The sequence below is a fragment of the Trichomycterus rosablanca genome, chromosome 9, assembly GCF_030014385.1.
Source record: "Trichomycterus rosablanca isolate fTriRos1 chromosome 9, fTriRos1.hap1, whole genome shotgun sequence".
In the NCBI taxonomy this organism is placed as follows: domain Eukaryota; kingdom Metazoa; phylum Chordata; class Actinopteri; order Siluriformes; family Trichomycteridae; genus Trichomycterus; species Trichomycterus rosablanca.
Genome location: NC_085996.1, coordinates 33,345,009 through 33,369,657, shown reverse-complemented (window position 1 = coordinate 33,369,657; position 24,649 = coordinate 33,345,009). Strand labels below are relative to the sequence as shown.

The 24,649-nt window shown below is 39.0% G+C and overlaps 1 protein-coding gene across 1 annotated transcript in view; it reads left to right on the top strand.

Annotated features, from left to right (window-relative positions):
* The window catches only part of LOC134320089 (MAM domain-containing glycosylphosphatidylinositol anchor protein 2-like), a 312,736-nt gene that overhangs the window by 203,553 nt on the left and 84,534 nt on the right, over positions 1–24,649 (top strand). Inside the window, exons 7-8 of the mRNA XM_063001391.1 lie at positions 6,106–6,435; positions 22,730–23,023. Of these exons, the coding sequence (XP_062857461.1) occupies positions 6,106–6,435; positions 22,730–23,023 (624 nt within the window). The remainder of the gene's footprint in view (positions 1–6,105; positions 6,436–22,729; positions 23,024–24,649) is intronic.

Sequence of the window (24,649 nt, the reverse complement as noted above, 5' to 3'; positions counted from 1 at the left end):
CGGGTCTGCAAATAGATGTGGACACTTTGTACTTTGCTTGAAAAGGTCACGAGCGGTGTTATACATGGATAGACAAGTGAACATTCAGAAAAGCAAATGCATTTGTAACTGGTTTAGGATTAGAAAGGTTAAGATTATCCGAAAAGGTTATGCACAGAACGGTTTCTGTAAGTACACTTGTTTTTACTAAACTTTACCATTGTTCAAAAAAAAAAAAAAAAACACATATTAGGTTTCAGCAACAGAATCACAAATATAAAATGCAATGGAACCGGACAGTAAATTTTATTTGGAGAACCTGTTCTCAGGGCTACAGGAGTTTGTAAAATATAATCAGATTTGCGTCTGAGAAATACATTTTCTATTGCTGATATTGATTTCCTTATTGTTGAACTGGATCATTTTTCATTTGTGCTAAATTAAACTGTGTAACCTGACTGTCTGGGATTACTCTCAGCGGTACAGCTGCTAACACATGATTAACTGGCGAGAGTTTCGGATTTCTATTATTTGATTTGAAAAAAATGGTCATTGTCGCCCACGGTATTAAAGTTCATTGACACCATTTTGTATCATGAGACCAAGAAGAAATGAATTACTCAGACAAATTGGAGTCTTTTGTATAAATGTGTCAACATTATTACAGCATGAAGTATTAACAAAAGCTGCTATTTTGTGTTTGTAGTATTGATTTAAACAAAGACATTAGATCTCATGAATGGTGTCTTTTACTTATGTCTTGTTAACTGGTGTGTTGTAATGTCTTAATTTCTCCACATTTTTTACCAGGTTATATAACATTATGACCACTGACAGGTGAAGTGAATAACACTGACTATCTCTTCATCACGGCACCTGTTTGTGGGTGGCATATATTAGGCAGCAAGTGAACATTTTATCCTCAAAGTTGATCCTCAAAGCGTAAGGATTTAAGCGAGTTTGACAAGGGCCAAATTGTGATGGCTAGACGACTGGGTCAGAGCATCTCCAAAACTGCAGCTCTTGTGGAGTGTTCTCGATCTGCAGTGGTCAGTATCTATCAAAAGTGGTCCAAGGAAGGAACAGTGGTAAACCGGTGACAGGGTCATGGGCGGCCAAGGCTCATTGGTGCTCGTGGGGAGCAAAGGCTGGCCCGTGTGGTCCGATCCAACAGACGAGCTACTGTAGCTTAAATTGCTGAAGAGGTTAATGCTGGTTCTGACAGAAAGGTGTAGAATACACAGTGCATCACAGTTTGTTGTGAATGGGGCTGCATAGATGCAGACCAGTCAGGGTGCCCATGCAGACTCTTGTTCATCGCCAGAAAGCTGCAACAATGCTGGTTCTGATGGTAAGCATCGGAACTGGACCACGGAGTAATGGAAGAAGGTGGCCTGGTCTGATGAATCACGTTCTCTTTTACATCACATGGATAACCGGGTGCGTGTGCGTTGCTTACCTGGGGAACACATGGCACCAGGATGCACTATGGGAAGAAGGCAAGCCGGCGGAGGCAGTGTGATGCCTTGGGCAATGTTCTGCTGGGAAACCTTGGGTCCTGCCATCCATGTGGATGTTATTTTGACACATACCACCTACCTAAGCATTGTTGTAGACATGTACACCCTTTCATGGAAACGGTATTCCCTGATGGCTGTGGCCTCTTTCAGCAGGATAATGCTCCCTGCCACAAAGCAAAAATGATTTAGGAATGGTTTGAGGAGCGCAACGATTTTTAGGTTTTGACTTGGCCTCCAAATTCCCCAGATCTCAATCAAGCATCTGTGGGATGTGCTGGACAAACAAGTCTGATCCATGGAGGCCCCACCTCGCAACTTACAGGAGTTTAAGGATCTGCTGCTTACATCTTGGTGCCAGATACCACAGCACACCTTCAGGGGTCTAGTGGAGTCGATGCCTCGACAGGTCAGGGCTGTTTTGGCAGCAAAAGTGGGACCAACACAATATTAGGAAGGTGGTCATTATATTATGTCTGAGGTGTATTTTCAACTATTGCGTTTTCCCTTTGTGTTATAACATGATAATATCACATGGAATATTATAAGATTTATTACTTTAATTGTGCTTTCTGTCATGTGTGTTTCTTGATTAATATCTGACTATTGCTGTGATTGCAGAACAGGTCTAAACCTGTCACAGAAATGAAATATTGATGTCTGTGTTCTCTGTGGCTATATATATTTTACTTGGAGATAAGATCTGACGCTGATTAGCACAAAGTTCTACAGAATAGAGGGCAAACTATAAATCAGTCTCACAGAAGTGTATGTTTTAGTTGGAGACCCTTTATATAATGTTCAAAAACATGACAGTATTAATGAAAAATACACAGTACAGCATCTTAATGCTGATAAATACTTTAGCAGATGCACAGAAAAGAGGTATTTGTATTCAAAGCAACATAAGTTGGTTTTCTGAGCGTTCCATTTATATTACAATAACAATTATTATAAATTTTCTATCTGTCTGTCTGTCTGTCTGTCTGCCTGCCTGCCTGCCTGCCTGCCTGTCTGTCTATCTATCTATCTAGCTGTCTGTCCATCCGTATGTCTGTCTGTCTGTATATGGGACTCAGCAGTTGGTTGTCTCCTTAAAATATATATACAGTGTATCACAAAAGTGAGTACACCTCTCACATTTCTGCAGATATTTAAGTATATCTTTTCATGGGACAACACTGACAAAATGACACTTTGACTCATTGAAAAGTAGTCTGTGTGCAGCTTATATAACAGTGTAAATTTATTCTTCCCTCAAAATAACTCAATATACAGCCATTAATGTCTAAACCACCGGCAACAAAAGTGAGTACACCCCTTAGTGAAAGTTCCTGAAGTGTCAATATTTTGTGTGGCCACCATTATTTCCCAGAACTGCCTTAACTCTCCTGGGCATGGAGTTTACCAGAGCTTCACAGGTTGCCACTGGAATGCTTTTCCACTCCTCCATGACGACATCACGGAGCTGGCGGATATTCGAGACTTTGTGCTCCTCCACCTTCCGCTTGAGGATGCCCCAAAGATGTTCTATTGGGTTTAGGTCTGGAGACATGCTTGGCCATTCCATCACCTTTACCTTCAGCCTCTTCAATTAAGCAGTGGTCGTCTTAGAGGTGTGTTTGGGGTCATTATCATGCTGGAACACTGCCCTGCGACCCAGTTTCCGGAGGGAGGGGATCATGCTCTGCTTCAGTATTTCACAGTACATATTGGAGTTCATGTGTCCCTCAATGAAATGTAACTCCCCAACACCTGCTGAACTCATGCAGCCCAAGACCATGGCATTCCCACCACCATGCTTGACTGTAGGCATGACACACTTATCTTTGTACTCCTCACCTGATTGCCGCCACACATGCTTGAGACCATCTGAACCAAACAAATTAATCTTGGTCTCATCAGACCATAGGACATGGTTCCAGTAATCCATGTCCTTTGTTGACATGTCTTCAGCAAACTGTTTGCAGGCTTTCTTGTGTAGAGACTTCAGAAGAGGCTTCCTTCTGGGGTGACAGCCATGCAGACCAATTTGATGTAGTGTGCGGCGTATGGTCCGAGCACTGACAGGCTGAGCCCCCACCTTTTCAATCTCTGCAGCAATGCTGACAGCACTCCTGCGCCTATCTTTCAAAGACAGCAGTTGGATGTGACGCTGAGCACGTGCACTCAGCTTCTTTGGACGACCGACGCGAGGTCTGTTCTGAGTGGACCCTGCTCTTTTAAAACGCTGGATGATCTTGGCCACTGTGCTGCAGCTCAGTTTCAGGGTGTTGGCAATCTTCTTGTAGCCTTGGCCATCTTCATGTAGCGCAACAATTCATCTTTTAAGATCCTCAGAGAGTTCTTTGCCATGAGGTGCCATGTTGGAACTTTCAGTGACCAGTATGAGAGAGTGTGAGAGCTGTACTACTAAATTGAACACACCTGCTCCCTATGCACACCTGAGACCTAGTAACACTAACAAATCACATGACATTTTGGAGGGAAAATGACAAGCAGTGCTCAATTTTGACATTTAGTGGTGTAGTCTCTTAGGGGTGTACTCACTTTTGTTGCCGGTGGTTTAGACATTAATGGCTGTATATTGAGTTATTTTGAGGGAAGAATAAATTTACACTGTTATATAAGCTGCACACAGACTACTTTTCATTGTGTCAAAGTGTCATTTTGTCAGTGTTGTCCCATGAAAAGATATACTTAAATATCTGCAGAAATGTGAGCGGTGTACTCACTTTTGTGATACACTGTATATATATATATACGTATTACATACTAGACCCCTGAAGGTGTTCTGTGGTATCTGGCACCAAGATGTTAGCAATAGATCCTTCATCCAAGGTGTCTGTCCATGGATCGGGCTTGTTTTTCCAGCACATCCCACACGGGCCAGCCTTCGCTCCCCACGTGCATCAATGAGCATTGGCCGCCCATGACCCTGTCGCCGGTGTGACTGGAAATTTTATATTTTAATACTTTACAAAGCTCATAAGTTTCTGCTTTCGTAGTACAATTAGCAGATGTAGAAGAGACTTTTTAAAGGTTTCAGAAGTCCAGAGATATGTTGACCTTGTCATGGGCACCCCCGCACACACAGTTTTGATTGCACTCACATTCTTATGCAAGTACGCCATGTTCTTAACAAAATGACCATTCTTGTAGAATGATAAACAAGTTTGGTGTGGAAAGTCGGCCTTGAGCTGGATCGCTGAGCAGAGTTAGCCTGAGGGGGCAGTGAAGGGGGTATAAATAAGAAGATAGCGTGGACGGTATCCCCCTTCTCTCCTGTAAAGGCCTGTGTGTGTTTGCATTATGAGATGGGTCCTCAGCTGAGTAATAAAATGATTTTTTGCTTTTACTATTACTCTGGTTGTCTGTGTCAATCTTTAAGGGTTATTTTAAATTCCCACCACACTGGTTTACCACTGTTCCTTTCTTGGACCACTTTTGATAGATACTGACCACTGCAGACCGGGAACACCCCACAAGAGCTGCAGTTTTGGGGATGCTCTGTCCCAGTCATCTAGCCATCACAATTTGGCCCTTGTCAAACTTGCTTAAATCCTTACGCTTTGAGGATCAACTTTGAGGATAAAATGTTCACTTGCTGCCTAATATATCCCACCCACTAACAGGTGCCGTGATGAAGAGATAATCAGTGTTATTCACTTCACCTGTCAGTGGTCATAATGTTATGCCTAGTCAGTGTATATATATTCAGTTCAATCAGGGCAGCAGAATACATATACAACCCTAAGCAAAACATAAATAACACTTCAAATGAGGTATTCAATGTTCTGTGCACAATTTCTGTTTATTTGCTGAATTTGGTGTTTTATGCCCTCCCCCCTCAATATATTAATCAGCAATTCTGCATTAATACATGCAAAAGTTTCTGTATATAATGTATTTATTTATTAGTTGTTACTTAAAACTTTAGCTAGACATGGAATTTAATCCGGTTTGTTTTGTTTATGTTGCCTAACATCTTGTTTTATAGCCTGTGTTTATTATATTGTTCAGTTATTAGACATACTTTTAAAATCTGGTGTCTTGCTATAAAAGTGAAGGAATAGTTTCAACCAAGTGTGAAGCTGTGCATCACATTTATTTATTTTCTTAATTGAAACACTAATTTATTATTAATGATGGTGTTCAGCTGGCGCACCTGTCCGTTCCGCTAACCCACCAATGCTGAGCTCTGGGTTATCAGACCACCTGGGCTTCTACACAGATGTGACTGGCTATTCTTTGATAAGGGGTGTTGGAGAGAGCATGGCCTGGATTAAATGTTGTCTTGTTCAGGGTATACCTGCCTTGCAGTAGTGTTTCCCAGTAGTGTTGACCTGCTGGGACTCCTACCAGAATAAAGTGGTTAAAAATGAAATAGAATTTACATTAAAAATCATTAATAATAAAACACAGTTATCAATTACAGAACATCAGTTATCAATAATTAATAGTTAATAATAACCACAGGTTTGGTTAGAGCTAGGTGGCTGTGTATTGTGTAAGAGAAACATCACTGCACTGTTGTAAAGGGCTAAAAAGCATTACTAAAGGTGCTTTTATTAAAACTGACTCCTATTTTCCTTTACTTATATTCCAGCCCTGAGAAAAGGTCGCTTCTGGATCACACCTGACCCGTACCACAACGACGACAACATCCAGATCGGCCGCGAGGTGAAAATCTCGTGTCAGGTGGAGGCGACGCCCCCTGAGGAGCTGCAGTTCAGCTGGCTGAAGAATGGTCGATCCCTTCGCAGCTCTGAGCGCATGGTCATAACCCAGACTGATCCAGACATCTCCCCAGGAACCACCAACCTTGACATAATTGATCTGAAATTCACCGACTTTGGCACTTACACCTGTGTGGCATCGCTCCGAGGCGGGGGCATTCCGGAGATCAGCATCGATGTCAACATCTCATCTACCACTGGTGAGCTTCACACACATGCTGGCACTTACAGCCACTGGATCAGCGCTCACACATCCAGAGGTGCTCTGCACACACCAAAGTTATTAAGCACTACAAGCTATTAGGGATCAGGGCTGTACCGGCTCACTGCAGTGAGCGTTTTTGTTCTGTTTCTGTTTTGTACTGCGCATAGAGGTACGGTCACTACTAACATAATCGTTAGTTACAGTAGGTTGTCATACAATATCTAGGGCCACAGTTATATCAGACAGACAGCAACTCCTACTGTTAAAATAAGTGACAAAGTTATACTGTCGTATCAGTTTCACAAACAGTAGCAGTTTATTATAAGTATAAGAACGCTAAATGACTTTGCAAGAAACTGCATTTATGCAGTATTTCAATTTTATTCTTTAAATCTTTAAATAGTATTTAAATAGTAGTTTTCTCTCTCTGTGTCTCTCACAATTAAATATGTCAATATATATAAATATATTTTATATATCAATTAGGGATAATTAGGGATGTATTTGGATGGAAAGCCCATGAACTGTACACGGAACATTACAAACACTGGTGTTAAATAAATCGCCCATTGGCTGCACTCGGCAGGTCCTTATTATTATATTACAATATTTTCGTAAAATTAAAACTAAAACTGTGCATTAAAAATACCAGAGGCAGGAATTTAGACTTAAAGTGGAACTTCTGAGTGAGTACTTTGAATTCATTCTGATCAGCATATACAATTTGTTGAGGGGGCCCCCAAATTTTTTTTTTTTTTGCACTGGGGCCCATAAGCTCCTAGTTACACCACTGGTGTTGCATCTAGAAATGGTTCATATTATGAGCACCTGTTTTCAGTGCCAGGGTTATGAACAGGAAAAGATCCTCCTTTTACTCACTAATGTGAACAGACTTGTCATTTTAAATAACAAATAACAGACTGAAAGATGGGTAACTGTTAACAACTCTATATAGGCATTGGCTGGCTTTCTAAAGATAATTTAGATTTAATAATTTTATCATACTTTTATAAAATTTTATTGGTAAACACATAAAAATCTGTATAACTGTTCAAATTGTGCTTTGTTATTTTTGCGATTAATCGCAATTAATTTGGTTCTTTAATCGCGATTAATCTCGATTCAAATTTTTAATCACGTGACAGTCCTAATATCTATATATATCATTACGTACATACACAGATGAGGCATAACATTATGACCACCTTCCTAACTGACTGGTCTGCGGCTATGCAGCCCCATACGCAACAAACTGTGATGCACTGTGTATTCTGACACCTTTCTATCAAAACCAGCATTAACTTCTTCAGCAATTGGAGCTACAGTAGCTTGTCTGTTGGATCGGACCACACAGGCCAGCCTTTGCTGACAGACTGTCAGTCAGACCTACCATGAAAAGGCAGTGGTAAAACAAACTAAAATTAGATCTGATCACTTATTATATTATTACATTTTAAATTTAGAATATTGTAGGCCGTCTTTGAGCGTCTGGAGGGCCCTTATGGTTCTTTCTCTGGTGTATGGAGAAGCAGGAAGTGGACAGGAGAGCAGTCAAATGGACTTACCCCTCCCATTAAACCTCGTCTCTGTGCAGACGCCATCAATCAGTCAGCAGAGGTCGTAATTGCATTAGTTATGAGGAATCCCCTTCAGCACCCTCCCTGAACAAAAAGCCAATCGTTGTTCATGTAGGTGCCCAGCATGCCGGTAGCAGAGCTGAGATTCTAACTGAGTTCAAGATGTCAGCTCTGGTGTGCTGCGTGTTTTTTTTTTTTTTTTTGTAAGGTGTCAGTACCCGCCGTGCCACCTTAGTTAGATTTGTTAATTAGATTTCTACACATTAAGCTACTAAAATTGTCCTAGGTCTTTCTCTGGTGTATGGAGAAGCAGGAAGTGGACGGGAGAGCAGTAAAATGGACTTACCCCTCTAATTAGCACAGAATGAGATGATCAATACCCCTTCGACTAGCAGCATTGTATCACCTTTATTATCATCCTGCTCCTCGTGGATCAGAATGAGGTGGATTAGATCAATACAGAGCTTAGGAAGTGACACTCAGCCCACAGGGGACCCACCAGTCCATGCACTGTCCATCTCCTCTTGTCTGCTGCTGATTCACTGGAATCTCTCTTGCTCTAGATACTTTTATTTTGAGCTGAACATGGGGAGAGTGCTTTGTGATTGGCGTAGCAGTGGGCAGTCAGGCATCATTAGCATTTTGATCAGGAATGACCTAGGTCTTTTGCTCAGCCATGTCTAATGTCATATATTATGTTACGTATTAATAAATGTCAGGTCTTATGCCAAGTCAGATATATTCTTACAAAAATGAACACTTACATTTTAAGTTTTATGCTAATGGAGGTTTTGAACTTGAAAATTCTTGAGGATGGATAACTAAAGACTTTAAAACTTTATTACATGGGTACAAATGTGCAGCCTTTCCAACACATTGCTTACTAAGCTAACACAGTTAGCCTCAGGCCATTCATACCAGAGTTGTTCACAAGTCACAAAATACGAGTCCGAGTCGAGTCACAAGTCTTTAGGCTAGAGTCCGAGTCAAGTCACCAGTCTTTAGGCTAGAGTCCAAGTCAGGTCACGAGTCTATAGGCTAGAGTCAGAGTCAAGTCACGAGTCAATATAATCTACACAAAACATATATTGGAAATGTAGCGTAGAAATAAACAAATCATGGCACAGCGGCCAAAATCCCAAACACAGCAAAAAAAATCCATAACCACTGCTTACCTTAGCTTATGTTCTTCCAGATGCTATTAAATTTATAACCGTGTGTCCCATTAGGAATATAATTTGTTATTTTGTAAATGTTCTTATAATTAAAAACTTCCAAACTTTTCCCGGTTGTGAAGTAAAACACGAACTCGTTAGAAAGCCACTCAAGCATTTCACTGACAATCATCTGTGTGACGCTGCAAACTAAATACATGCAAATAACAGCATTTCTTACTAACAATTTAAATTAGAAGGTCTGATTGGTTCAGAAAGCGGTTCCTTCAATCATTAGCGCCAATTCTGTAGGAGCGTTCCATTCACATTATGTGTTACTGTGAAGTGCACTACGTAGGGTATTCCACCATTTTAAGTTAGATTTCAATCCAAAGGTAACGAAAATGGTGAAATGAAGTGAACTTTAAACTGTGTAGGGAGTAGGGAGTGACGCTTCATCACTACGCCGGAAGCTGGCTGGAACATTTACCCATTGCCTGCGTTGTGGGTTAAGATGGCCGGAGCATTATTAGAGAGCAGAAAATGACACGATCAGAATGATGTCGGATCATATATATATATATAATTGTCACACGTAACTAATGTTGCTGACTTTTGTTGTCCACAAGTCTATTTTTTCGAGTCACGAATCAAGTCCGAGTCATTTGAAACGAGTCTGAGTCATTTGAAATGAGTCAGAGTCGAGTCTGAAGTCGCTGTGTGTCCCCATCTCTGCATTCTGGTCTATTTTGTGTAGAATTTTGTGACAAAAAAGAACAATGTATGATAGAATGAGTCTGTAATGTAATAAAACATGGAGAAGGTGAAATGGGGTGTGCAGAATTTCCGTCTTGCTTGTAAAAATAACTTGTTGGTTGCTCTGCATTCATCCGCCATATTGCTCGTTTTTTGTGAGGAAAGTTGTGCCGCACTGAATGCTGGGTTTGCCCTCACTGCTAAGGAAACATCAGCTGCTCCCTCATTATTCAGTCAGATTATTGGTCAGAATAAGGCACCTCGGTATGCAGCATTTTAAGGCATCTAAGAGTTTAGACATGCCTTCTTCTCGAGAGTGCTCACTAGGTTTTCAGACAGAACCCATACTTCTGGTTGATAGCCGGTTGATAGCCCAACGCTCTACCCACTAAGCTACCACTGTCCCAATGTCAGGACCTTAAGAATTCCTTTTAAAAAGTTTTATTTTAGCCTAATGTAGCTATTTCAAAACCAGCAAGGTGGCTTTCCCTCTCACAGACATGTCCTATTGTGCCTGTAGAGTATCCAGCCAGGCTGGTGAGACTTGAACCTTGGAAACAGCAGTGATGGGTGAGTGTATAAGACAGAAACAGCCCTGATGGGCGAGTGTATTAGACAGAAACAGCCCTGATGGGCGAGTGTATTAGACAGAAATGTCAACAAAGCGACACACATTTCTCATTCACGTAAGGTTAAAAGATGACACTTTCTATGCTGACTTTGTCAAATGTCACGAGCACTTTAGGATTCAGTCTACCTCTGGTACCTCTGGTACATCAGACTCACAACGATGTGACACAGATGTGAAACAAGGTGGGTAATCTGAAAATTGTTTTAAAAGGTCAGCACTTCTAAAAGCACTTTTTCTTTACCTCCTGTACTCTGCATCTGGTGGTAATATAGACCTAAAATCTATTATGTATTGAGGGTTTTGACAGTTTCATTAGCTAGCTGCAATAGCAGATTGGCCTGTTTATGCCACACCTATTGCTAATGTGCAGAAATCAATCATACAGCTGTATAAGCTTTATAGAGAAACATTGGCAGTAGAGCTCAGTGACCTATCACGGCAAAGTCACGATTCTATTAAAATCTGCCACATACATTAACTGATTGATTGACATACTATACAAGTACTGACTGTAGCTGATGTGTTGCTCTGTACGCTTTGTCACCCCCGAATCTTATTAACGAGTTGGCCCCTGACTGACCAGATGATGTCTGGGTGGTGACCATTTCTCAGCACTGCAATAGCACTTATGTGATAATTACATGGCAGTGTGTATAGTTCTGGTGTGAGTTTGTAAATGTACTGGCCTTTTTATTAGGAACACACACCCTATTATGTCATTTTAATCCTGGACACATTTGGCTGTAACACATACATGCATACACACATACACGTGTGGCCCTCACCGGCCCTAAGACAAGTACCCACACACGTATAAATTTGTGTATGTGTGTGTGTGTGTGTGTGTGTGTGCATGTATATCCAAATTTTATACATGTGTGTGGGTGTTTGCGTGTTTGCCCTGAGGTTATGGTCAGGATCACCTGGAAATCTGAGGTGAATAAGCAGTGAACAAACATCGATTTAATGATGCTAAGTGTTAATAATAACACTTAGGCCCAGAATATACACTGATCAGCCATAACATTATGACCACCTCCTTGTTTCTACACTCACTGTCCACTTTATCAGCTCCACTTAACATATAGAAGCACTTTGTAGTTCTATAATTACTGACTGTAGTCCATCTGTTTCTCTGCATGCTTTGTTAGCCCCCTTTCATGCTGTTCTTCAATGGTCAGGTCTCTACCAGGACCACTACAGAGTAGGTATTATTTGGGGTGGTGGATCATTCTCAGCATTGCAGTGACACTGACATAGTGGATGTGTGTTAGTGTGTGTTGTGCTGGTATGAGTGGATCAGACACAGCATTGCTGCTGGAGTTTTTAAACACCTCACTGTCACTGCTGGACTGAGAACAGTCCATCAACCAAAAACATCCAGCCAACAGCGCCCTGTGGGCAGCGTCCTGTGACCACTGATGAAGGTCTAGAGGATGACCAACTCAAACAGCAGCAATATGAGCGATCGTCTCTGACATTATATCTACAAGGTGGACCAACTAGGTAGAAGTGTCTAATAGAGTGGACAGTGGGTGGACACGGTATTTAAAAACTCCAGCAGCGCTGCTGTGTCTGAGCCACTCATACTAGCACAACCCACACTAACACACCACCACCATGTCAGTGTCACTGCAGTGCTGAGAATGATCCACCACCTAAATAATACCTACTCAGTAATTGTAGAACTACAAAGTGCTTCTACAGTATATGGTAAGTGGAGCTGATAAAATAGACAGTGAGTGAAGAAACAAGGAGGTGGTTTTAATGTTATGTCTGATCAGTGTATGATATACTGTATATAACTTTAAAATCTATACTTTTTTAATTCTTTAATTTAATCTTTAGACATGCCAAAACACTTGGGAATATGTCTTAAATCATACAAAACTATATTTTGTCAAATATCTGTAAATCTATTACTGTTGCATATGTGACTACTTTTTCTATTTAAAATTGCACAGGATGATTTATTCATGAAAAGTATCCCACTGAGATCTGAGATTTCCTTCTCTGATAGCAGAAAGATTAAAAAAGAACACAGACTCTGAAGTGAGATTCAGCTCTATTTCATGCAGCGGGGTAAGCTGTAATCAATCTTCATTCCTCTCACTGGCTTTAAGGAAGCTGTAGAGAGAAGCCTAGATGCTTCTTGTGGCCATGGGGTAATTAATCTTTGCGTGAGTCTATATGTTTAAGCATGCTGGCCTGAGGAAAGCTCAGAGGACGAAGAGAAGCGGCAAGATAGTGTCCCTTTTATATGTTTAATCAACATGATGCTCACTTCATCCTCAAGGGTGACCAGAGAATCCATCAATGTGCTAATTAAACTATTAACTTGAAGGTCTTTGGGTTTTGCTGCCATTTATCTAAAACTGTAGGTGTTTACAAAAGACTTGTCACAAGTAAACAAAACAAACAAAAAAGAGTTTGTTAAGCATGAACAGCTGTTTAAAATCCTGTCAAGCTGATCATTATTTTCATTATGCCTAAAAAAAAAAAAAAAAAATGTACATTAATAATTATTCATTGTCTGTGGTTTTATTACAATTCCACATGTTCCAAATTATTGATCAGCCGTAACATTAAAACCACCTCATTGTTTCTACACTCACTGTCCATTTTATTAGCTCCACTTACCATATAGAAGCACTTTGTAGTTCTACAATTACTGACTGTAGTCCATCTGTTTCTCTCCATACCTTTTAAGCCTGCTTTCACCCTGATCTTTAATGGTCAGGACCTCCACAGGACCACCACAGAGTAGGTATTATTTAGGAGGTGGATCATTCTCAGCACTGCAGTGACAATGACATTGGTCCTTGTTCTTTAAGTCAGTGGCTCTCAAAGTAAGTGCTGTAAGGTTTTTACAGAAGTGCAATAGAATCCAGTAGAATTAATTTAAAAATGTAAAAAATTATAAAGCCTACAATAACAACAATCCTATAGAGATCTTTAAATCTATGGAGAATAAAAGATGTCACCTTGGCAGCATATATCTCTATAATATCCCAATGTACATCTCTACATCAATAACTTTACACATATGCAAGTCATCCATGCCCTGGGTACTGATGTCATAACTCTTTTCATAATAATATATACAGTAGATGGTAAATCCTTTGCTTGATCACCTTTTATACCCAATCAGGCTTCTCTCACCTGTAACCATTTCACCTGCTTATTATGAGATGTTTCAAAACAGTTTAACTTCATTATTCTATAAATGTTTCCCTCCCATTTTCCCCGTCCCAACTTATGTTGTTGCAGCCATGAAGTTCTAAATTTTTTTTTATCTACAAAAAACAATCAAGTTGCCAAAACATTAATTTATTTATTTTTGTTAGTTACAAAAAGTAGATTATTATTTTTCGTAGTAGTAATTATTATATTATTATTACTACTACTACTATTATTATTATTATTATTATTATTATTATTATTACTACTACTACTATTATTATTATTATTTTTATTATTACTATTATTATTACTATTATTACTATTATTATTATTTGTAGTAGTAATTATTATATTATTATTACTACTACTATTATTATTATTATTAATTATTATTATTACTATTATTATTATTACTATTATTATTTTATTATTATTATTATTATTACTATTATAATTATTATTATTGTTAATATTATTACTAATTATTATTATTATTATTATTTTATTTGTATTTTTAAAGAATATTATTTATTATTTTTGTTAAATAATTATGTTGCTTTTGTTATGAGTAATTCGTATTATTAGTTCTGGTATTTTACTGTATTTATTTTTTCATGCTTTTTTTCTGCTGGGTGTTTATAGGGTACAACATCTCTTATGCGATTGGATGTTTAGATGCTCTGTATTTGTGGTTAAGGCTCTGGGACATGCGACAGCCCAGTTGTTGTTCTAAGTAGTTTGTGAAGCCCTTTAAAATTAAACCTATTTATTAATCTTAGGCAGAACCCCACCAGTCTTTTCCAGAAATTGGGTTTGTAAATACAGTTGTAAAAGCTTTACTTTCAATCAGAATAAAAATCCATAAAGTGCTTTTTGTGTCCTGCATAATCTTAGTCTAATTAAAGTGAGAACTGAAACAACCTTCTTGTTCTATTATTTTATATGCAGCAGCTAAGTCAGCTCACTGATAACATTAAATCTTAATACACATGCTAGAAAGTGTCGCAGCTTTCTTTAGGGAGGATATGAGGAGTTTATTTAACTGACAAAAGACATTTTTTTTGCAAGCCTTAGAAAACAGTCTGGAATAAATGCTGCGTTGTGTGATTTTTGTGGAGGAGTCCTGTGTTCAGCAAGTTGAAAATCACAGTGCTTTTGATCAAACGCTCAAAACCCAAGAATTTATTTTGGTGTAAAGTCTACCTTGATTAATCTCTAATTTACTGTATAGCATTTTATTATAAAACTGATAATATAAATGTTTATTATAAATGGGAAAACTCACACTGACAACTGTAGTGATCTGAACTGTAGACATCTGATAGTGGACTCATTTATTTCTTCCTTCTACCTTTTTATTTATGTACTTATTTGTATTTATTTATTTATTTGTGTATGTATTTATTTTAATATATATGTATATTATTTATTTATTTATATATATATATATTTATTTATTTTAATATATTTGTACATACTTTGTTTTATTTATGCATTTATTTTCTTTCTTTCTTTATTTTTCTTTCTTTATTTATAATATATTTTTATATCATTTATTTATTTATTTTATTATATTTGTACATAGTTTATTTTATTTATTTATTTTTTTATTTTTTGCTGGATACCTTAAACACTTTGCCATCTGTGTCCCACCCTCGTCTGGCTGCAAACACATGGCTTATTTTTATAAATGAGCCATCAGCTGTGTTAGAACCTCGGAGGAAAAAATGTATCCTATCTCACAGATTTATTTAGATATGTTGGCCAGCAGGCATCCCACATCTCATTTAAAACCACTCAGTTTGTTTAAACCTAAATAAGCCAGTGAGTGAGTGAAGCTGTTCTGGCTTTGCTGAGTTTATGAAATTCTGAAGGTTTAATATTAGAAGAAAATCAATAAGAATAAATGTGGCATCAATTTTTCTTCTGCTTTACATTTTTTAGATCTTGCATTCTCCCAATATTCCTGCTATAGCTGAGTGCAAAGGTTTGCACCATCCTGTAAAAAATAAGCTACGTAAAAGAATTGAAATGGTTGAAAAGGTTGAAATGGTTACATGATGTTTTAGCACGGACCTGCTGGATTTGAGATTTCATTTTAAAAATGCAGAAATTCTTACCCAGAACAATACTTATTTAATAACTGATATATATGAATTTAATTAAATAAACACTTATAATATATTGACTGAGATTCTATTACAAGCCATTAAAGTTTTGGAATGCACCTCATGGTCAGGTGTTAAATAGTGTAAAATAAATAACCCCACCTTTTGCACAGTTGTTTTCTTTTAATTTAATTAGCATTTTAATTTGGAGTGGAAGGGAAAGTTAAATTTTATGTTTTCTAGCTAACAAATAATGCAAAAAAACTGTTTGGCTGACTAAGTATTAATGCTTTAGATTGCATTATAGATCATTTTTATGTCATTTTAGTTGTATACAAAACTACTTTTGTAGATTCCTGACAGATCTTTTTTAACCTCTTTTTTGGTCTCACCAAATTATTTCATTGCATTTCCTAGTTTCTTAGAAGATATACTTTATTTGTCATATATACATATACAGCTGTGCAGTACAATTCTTTCTTCGCATATCCCAGCTTGTTTGGAAGCTGGGGTCAGAGCGCAGGGTCAGCCATCGTACGGTGCCCCTGGAGCAGACAGGGTTAAGGGCCTTGCTCAAGGACCCTACAGTGGCTGCATAGCAGAGCCTGGATTTGAACCGCCAATCTTCCGGTTGATTTGAATTTCTTGTGATTATACCAACAACAACAAACACTGGGTGTGTTCGAAAACCTAGTGAGCTCTCTACATAGACAGCATTTTATATCATCCTACGCGCGCTCCCGAGAGGTAGGCTGTTCGAAATCCTAGATGCCTTAATATCCTCACTAGGTATCTTAAATTTTACAGACCGCATTTTTCACTTGCACGAGTCGAGTTCATACACCGACGGGCACTGTGTATGGAGGGCCACAACCCCATCAGCATTACTCCTCAGACCTGTGCAGGTGCCATCAGTCAGCCAGCAGGGGCCGCAGTTGCACCAGTTATGAGGACCTATGATCCGACTTTTTTACCCCTAACCCTGAACAACAGCCAATCGTTGTTCATGCAGCCGCCCAACCCAGTCGGAAGGCAGAGCTGAGATTCGATATGATGTATTAGAAACCCCAACTCTGGTGCACTAGCGTACTTTACCGCTGCGCCACTGAAAGGCTGTTTTCTTAAAACCATCTACAGTATTGATGAGTTTAACCAAGGAGTAGATATGACCCAAACAATATTATTTAAATACAGCTTATTTTTACCCAAGTATTTAGACTCAACGTAAGCTCAACCAAATGATTAAGCAGACCAGTAAAAGGTTATTATTATTATTATTATTATTATTATTATTATTTTTAACTTGGTCCTATTTACATTGTATACCTGATTTAAGCCAGTACAGTTTTTAAAACGGTTGTAATGCTCTTTTTGTGCTCTTCCTTACTTTTTCTTTACATGTAACAACCAATCCGAAAGTCTGACTCTGTTCTGTCATTTAAAACAGACCCACATTTTAGTGGGGTGAGAATGTATTGCAACAACACTTATAGAGGCTCGTAGAGGCCAGACATGAACACACGTAGAGACTTAAGCAGACAGCGACTGACATGCTGTGTTGCTATGGCAATGAGCAAAGTGATGTTGTTCCGCTTGTTTTAAAGGCTGCGTCAACTTTATTTATTTAATTGTCTTGTTACAGAATTTTACTGCTTATAAAACTCCAAATAGCTCGGCCCTAAAAGCACTGTGACGTATCATGCATTTCAGCAAATCATATCTTTTGAAGTGCTTAGAGCTGGAAGTACTTTACGTTTTAGATCTATGGTCTAAAGTGACGTGTGGTGAGGTTGGTGGCTGGTGAGGCACTCAATCTTTCATAGCCAGATTTACAAATATATGAATTCAATAGAGTAGCTTAAATTACTGATATAAAATACAATTATAAAAATTAATTAATATTGTTTATAATTAAATCTATACTAATCAGTCACAACATTAAAACCACTTCCTTGTTTCTACACTCACTGTCCATTTTATCAGCTCCACTTACCATATAGAAACACTTTGTAGTTCTACAATCACTGACTGTAGTCCATCTCTTTCTCTACATACTTTTTTAACCTCCTTTCACCCTGTTCTTCAGTGGTCAGGACCCCCACAGGACAACTACAGAGCAGGTATTATTTAGGTGGTGGATCATTCTCGGTTTTAGTGTGTGTTGTGCTGGTATTAGTGGATTAGCCACAGCAGCGCTGCTGGAGTTTTAAAATACCATGTCCACTCACTGTCCACTCTATTAGACACTCCTACCTAGTTGTTCCACCTTGTAGATGTAAAGTCAGAGACGATCACTCATCTATTGCTGCTGTTTGAGTTGGTCATCTTCTAGACCTTCATCCATGGTCACAGGACTATGCACACTAGGCGCTGTTGGCTGGATATTTTTGGTTGGTGGACTATTCTCAGTCCAGCAGTGACAGTGAGGTGTTTAAAAACTCCATCAGCATTGCTGTGTCTGATCCACTCATGCCAGCACAACACACACTAACACACCACCACCATGTCAGTGTCACTGCAGTGCTGAGAATGATCCACCACCTAAATAATACCTGCTCTGTAGTGGTCCTTTGGGGGTCCTGACCATTGAAGAACAGAGTAATAGGAGGTTAAAAAAGTATGTAGAGAAACAGATTGACTACAGTCAGTAATTGTAGAACTACAAAGTGCTTCTATATGGTAAGTGGAGCTGATAAAATGGACACTGAGTGTAGAAACAAGTAGGTGGTTTTAATGTTATGGCTGATCAGTGTAGCTCCTTCAACAATTTCAGTCATTGTGTTTTATGAGCTTATTATGATATTTTAGCTTTATTAGTTTTTTGCTGTTGCTTTGTTTGATTTGGGTTAGGTGAATCATTTAATATTTGAAACTGCTGTAATTTACTTTGCCTTTGTCACTTTGTGTCCACAAGAATTAAAAAGAAATACTTTTGTTCATAAATTATATAAGCTAAAGAACTTAACCATGCTAGGTTTCTGCCTATTTACTTGGTGTGATGACCGGAAAGTTAGATTATTTTCATTACATTGCTTGCTAATCAGAATCAGATTTATTGGCCAAGTATGTGGATACACACAAGGAATTTGGTTCCAGCCAGAGATGTTCACAAGTCACAAAATACGAGTCCGAGTCGAGTCGAGTCAAGTCTTTAGGCTAGAGTCTAAGTCAAGTCACGAGTCAATGTAATAAACACAAAACATATAGTGTAAATGTAGTGTAAAAGTAAACAAATAATTTGTAAGTTTAGATAAAAAACAACAGATTAGCGACTGTATTTTGCCATTTTACTTCATGCCTTTACTTTCCTAGTTACCAGTTAAAAGCTTAAACTGACGTTTTGTTTTAATTGCAAATTACAGCATAGCGGCCAAAATCCCAAACACAGCAAAAAATCCATAATACTGCTTACCTTTGCTTATGTTCTTCCAGATGCTATTAAAGTTATAACCGTGTGTCCCATTAGGAATATAATCCGTTATTTTGTAAATGTGCTTATAATTAAAAACCTCCAAACTTTTCCCGGTTGTGAAGTAAAACACAAACTCGTTAAAAAAGCCAATCAAGCGTTTTATTGACAATCATCTGTGTGACGCTGCAAACTAAATACATGCAAAAAACAGCATTTCTTACTAACAATTACAGTCAGAAGGTCTGATTGGTTCAGGAAGCAGTTCTTAAAATCATTAGCGCCAATTGTGTAGGAGCGTTCCAATCACATTATCTGTTACTGTGAAGTGCACTACGTAGGGTATTCCACCATTTTAAGTAGGGAGCGACACTTTTCCGGAAGCTGGCAGGAACATTTACTCATTGTGTGCATCGCGGGTTAAGACGGCTGGAGCGTTATTAGAGAGCAGAAGATGACACGATCAGAATGATGTCGGATCATATATATAATTGTCACACATAACTAATGTTGCTGACTTTTGTTGTCCACAAGTCATTTGAAATAAGTCCGAGTCGAGTCTGAAGTCGCTGTGTGTGCTCCCCATCTCTGGTTCCGGCTGATAGTATCTCTCTAGTATAAATCCAGTATACAAGCAATGTACAAGTTGCAGACAATGCACAAGAACATTAAACATCAAACACAAAAATATACAAACTACAGTATAAGACTATATACAGGCAATATATAGAAAATGTATGGACGTGTGCATGTATGTATGTACAGTAATCAGTGACCAATGTATGTATGTACATATAAGCAGAGGTACACAATATGTGGTAACATACCGATGGCAATATACAGTAATATACAGATAATGTAAGCTACCAGTAAAGTGCACAGCATGTAGGATGAGTACTACATTATTTAGTCAATTGGCAGCAGGTGAATATTATCACACTCAAGTCTGTATTGTCAGTTATTTATTTATTTAGGAGGGAGATGGCCTGTGGGAAGACACTGATCTTGAATCTGGGAGTTTTAGTATGGATGGACCTATAGCGCCTGCCTGAGAGGAGGGGTTAAATTAAGTTATGGCCAGGGTGTGAGCATATGCTGGGTGTAATCCCAGCAGCATGTCTTTTTTAATCTGCCTCAATGTTTACCTGATCATAACCTCAAAGTAAATCCATATGTTCTCTGGAACTGTAAAAAAAACACGTAAAAACAAAGTATGGCTAGTATGGCTATTATCATTAATAATAATTGGCATAATAAACCAGGCAAAACCTTTCAGTCATTTCCAAATTCAATGACTAGACCCTTTTTATTAGCTTCTAAAATAAAATTGAACATAAAGTATAAAATGCAGACACTACTGGTATACTCTATCACAGATCTTATACTAGCTAAAAGCAGAAACATCAAGTACATCTCAGCAATTTTCTCATATAGCATCTCAGCAGCCTCTCTGCAGCCATGATGGATCCTTCAGGGTTGCAGTAAAAGCTGTTATACTGCAGGATTTCATTACTGTGGGCCAGAGAGAGCAGCCACCAGCCCAAACGGGCCTAATTGCAGTGTCGGAGCATATACAGCGTTTTGGTAGGAAAGGTGGCCGGTGCTTAATGGGCTAGCGCAGAGCTTAGGTCAGGCCATTCTCCATTAGTGTAACAGCTGTTCATTAGAGCTTGTTTTTAGAGCATTTATAATAGGGCAGAATAACTTCTATCATTACGCTCTGCTGTGCTGTTCCACTCCACTTTATGTTGTAAACAAAAAAGAGTAATTACATTCACAAAAATGAGGTAACATCACAGTGCATCCTGGTCATTTTGTACAATTTCTTCTTGTTTTGCAAGACAACAGACATTAAGCAGTACAATGTGACCAGGTCTTAAGGTCTGAGAGAGTTAGGGCACATTCACATGAGAAACGGCAAAACCTTTTTGCGCCGGCTGTGATGTTGTTTCCTATGGAGTGTGACTTAGGCTTCAGCAATAGGCTCTAGTCCCCCCAGAAGTCTAGGTTCCTTTAATAATGTCATTAATAACCACCGAGGTGCTGCAGCACCGAAATTCTGAACTCCTCAGTTTGAAACTCGGCATTGCCACCGGTCAGCTGGGCGCTATCTTTCGGGCATAATTGGCAGTGCCCGCAGGACAGGATGACCGGACTATGTGGGTGGGGTCTTCAAACGCTGTGTAAGGACCCTGATTAGCAGATAGAGAGGTGCCTGTGCAGAATGCATGGGTGGAAAAGGGTTCCGCCAAGAGGTCGGAGGAGGCGTGAGCAGCAATATACCCACCTCGACTGCAATCAGGGATCCCCACAAATTGGGAGAAAAGGCATAAATAAAAAAGGATGTCAATAAGAGTTTAATAGTGGGGTCTAGTTTTAACAATGTGATTTTCTGTTGAGTCAAGCTGGAACAAATACATATTTTCATAGAATAAAATAGAATAGAACAGAATAGAATAGAATATGTAGTTCTTTGAATGTTGATGTTGTTTAGGCCTCAGCAGTAGGCTCTAGTCCCCTAGAAGTCTAGGTCATTTTATTAATGTCATAAATTAAAGTTTAATGGTAGGTTCTAGTTATTACAATATAATTCTCTGTTGAGTCATTCTAGAATAACTTCATATTATTCATAGAATACAATAGAATACAATAGAATATGTAGTTCTTTAAATGTTGATGTTGCTTAGCCCTCAGCAGTAGGCTCCAGTCCCCTAGAGGTCTCGGTCCTTTTAATAATGTCATATATTAGTTTAATAGTGGGGTCTAGTTTTTACAATGTGATTTTCTGTTAAGTCAATCTAAAATAAATACTTTTTTTTTTCCATTACATAGAATAGAATATAATTTAATAGAATAGAATATGTAGTTCTTTAAATGTTGATGTTGCTCAGGCCTCAGCGATAGGCTCTAGTTCCCTATAGAGTTTAGATCTCTTTATTAATGTCATATATTATTTTAATGGTAGGGGATGATTATTACAATGAGATTTTCTGTTGAGTCAAGCTAGAATAAATACATATTTTTTCATATATAGAATATAACAGAATGGAACAGAATAGAATATGTAGTTTTTTGAATGCTGATGTTGCTTAAGGCCTTAGCAATAGGCTCTAGCCCCCCTAGAAGTTTAGGTCTCATTGATAACATCATATATTAATTTAATGGTAGGGTCTAAATATTACAATGTGATTTTCTGTTCAGGCTAGAATGAATACATATTTTTTATAGAGTATAGAATAGAATAGAATATGTAGTTGTTGAATGTTGATTTTCACTAGTTTGGGATATTCACATCTGTGCAGGGTTGTAATTGCTTTATTCCTGACATTTGACTTGCTATGCATTACCTAATACACTCCACACACATCAGCACACTCTAACCACACATCACATTTGACCGCTCTAAGCGACCCGCTCTGTCAGTTTTCTAGAGCCCCATATCAGGCCCTCCTCTGTTTTTCTCTTCCTTAGTTCCCCCCAACCTGACCGTGCCACGGGGAAAATCCCCACTGGTGGTGCGGGAGGGAGAGACGGTGGAGCTGGAGTGCCTTGTTTCAGGAAAGCCCAAGCCCATCATCCTGTGGTCGCGGGCAGATAAGGAGGTGCCGATGCCGGATGGGAGCATGCAGATGGAAAGCTATGACGGGGTACTACGCATCGTCAACGTGTCCCGCGAGATAAGCGGCTCCTACCGCTGCCAGACCAGCCAGTACAACGGCTTCAACGTCAAGTCCCGGGAAGCCTTGGTGGAGCTCATAGTACAGTGTAAGTGTTCCTCATAGCTCACATACTAAATGTATGTTTGTTCTGCTTTTAAGACTTAGTATATTAGATATATTTTGGGTTCATTAAGAAAATAATTACATACAAAAACAGGTGTTGTTCAACTTGATAGCAAAGTTTAAAACTAAATTAACATTTAGTCCACTAGTAGTACAAGTAGAATTAGGACTACAATCTTGTTACTTGTTTGGAATTTATCTACCTGCAATATCTACCTGCACATTGTCTGATGCAGCTTGTCTTAGGAGTATCCTTTTCTTTAACTCTCTGTGATTAAACCTTAAGCATAAATCTGAGGATTTCTTACTGAACAGTGCAAAATTTTAACTAAGGTTGTTAAAAGTGTATTAATATTAAAATTAAAATCCATGCACAGGGTGTCCAGGTGGCGCAGCGGGATAATCCGCTAGCACACCAGTGCTGAGATTCTAAACTCCCAAGTTTTGTGACTGGTCAGCTGGGTGACCTCTAGCAGGCATAACTGGCAATGTCTGCAGTGTACAAAAATTGGCCATTAAGTCTGCTGGGTGGGTAAAAGACCGGACTGTACATAGGTGGGATCTTCGACACTGTATTGGCCATTAAGTCTGCTGGGTGGGTAAAAGACCAGACTGTAAGTGGGTGGGATCTTTGACACTGTATTGGCCATTAAGTCTGCCGGGTGGGTAAAAGACCGGACTGTAAGTGGGTGGGATCTTCGACACTGTATTGGCCATTAAGTCTGCTGGCTGGGTAAAAGACCGGACTGTAAGTAGCTGGGATCTCCGACACTGTATTGGCCATTAAGTCTGCCAGATGGGTAAAAGACCAGACTGTAAGTGGGTGGGATCTTCGACACTGTATTGGCCATTAAGTCTGCCAGATGGGTAAAAGACCAGACTGTAAGTGGGTGGGATCTTCGACACTGTATTGGCCATTAAGTCTGCTGGCTGGGTAAAAGACCAGACTGTAAGTGGGTGGGATCTTCGACACTGTATTGGCCATTAAGTCTGCTGGCTGGGTAAAAGACCGGACTGTAAGTGGGTGGGGTCTTCGACGCTGTGTAAGGACCTTGGTTAGTAGCCTAAGGCGCCCGTCCTGAAAGTACATGAGCACAGAGATCAGTGTGTGGCTCTACGCACTCGAGAATTCACTGAATGTGTGGGCGAATTAGAAGGGGTCAGTGGACTGCACACTCGTCGGAGGGAGTGTGATGCAGGCAAAAATACCCTGCAAGTAGTCTTTCAAGTCGGTGTGACTTTAACACTGATCGGCGATAGGGGGTTTCACACTACACCATCTATCACCAACTGGAATCGCAGGCGAGCTTCTCTGGTCTCCCAAACTACGTTCTGTCATGAAAACAAATGCGAGAAGGGACGAGAGGTTTAATGAAACCACATCCAAAAATGTACGTCAACAAGTAGTGAGTGATCAAAGTTTGTGTGCTGATGTGCAGCATAAAATCAAGGAGAAAAAATAAATGAATGTGAGTAGATTTGGCAACGTGAACAGCATGGATTGTTCTATAGTGAGTTGGAGGTTAATAAATATTTTTTGCAATGCAGTGTTGGTGTTATGTTTTGTCATGAATGATGAGGTCAGAAATACTGTAAAACTTGTGTGTGT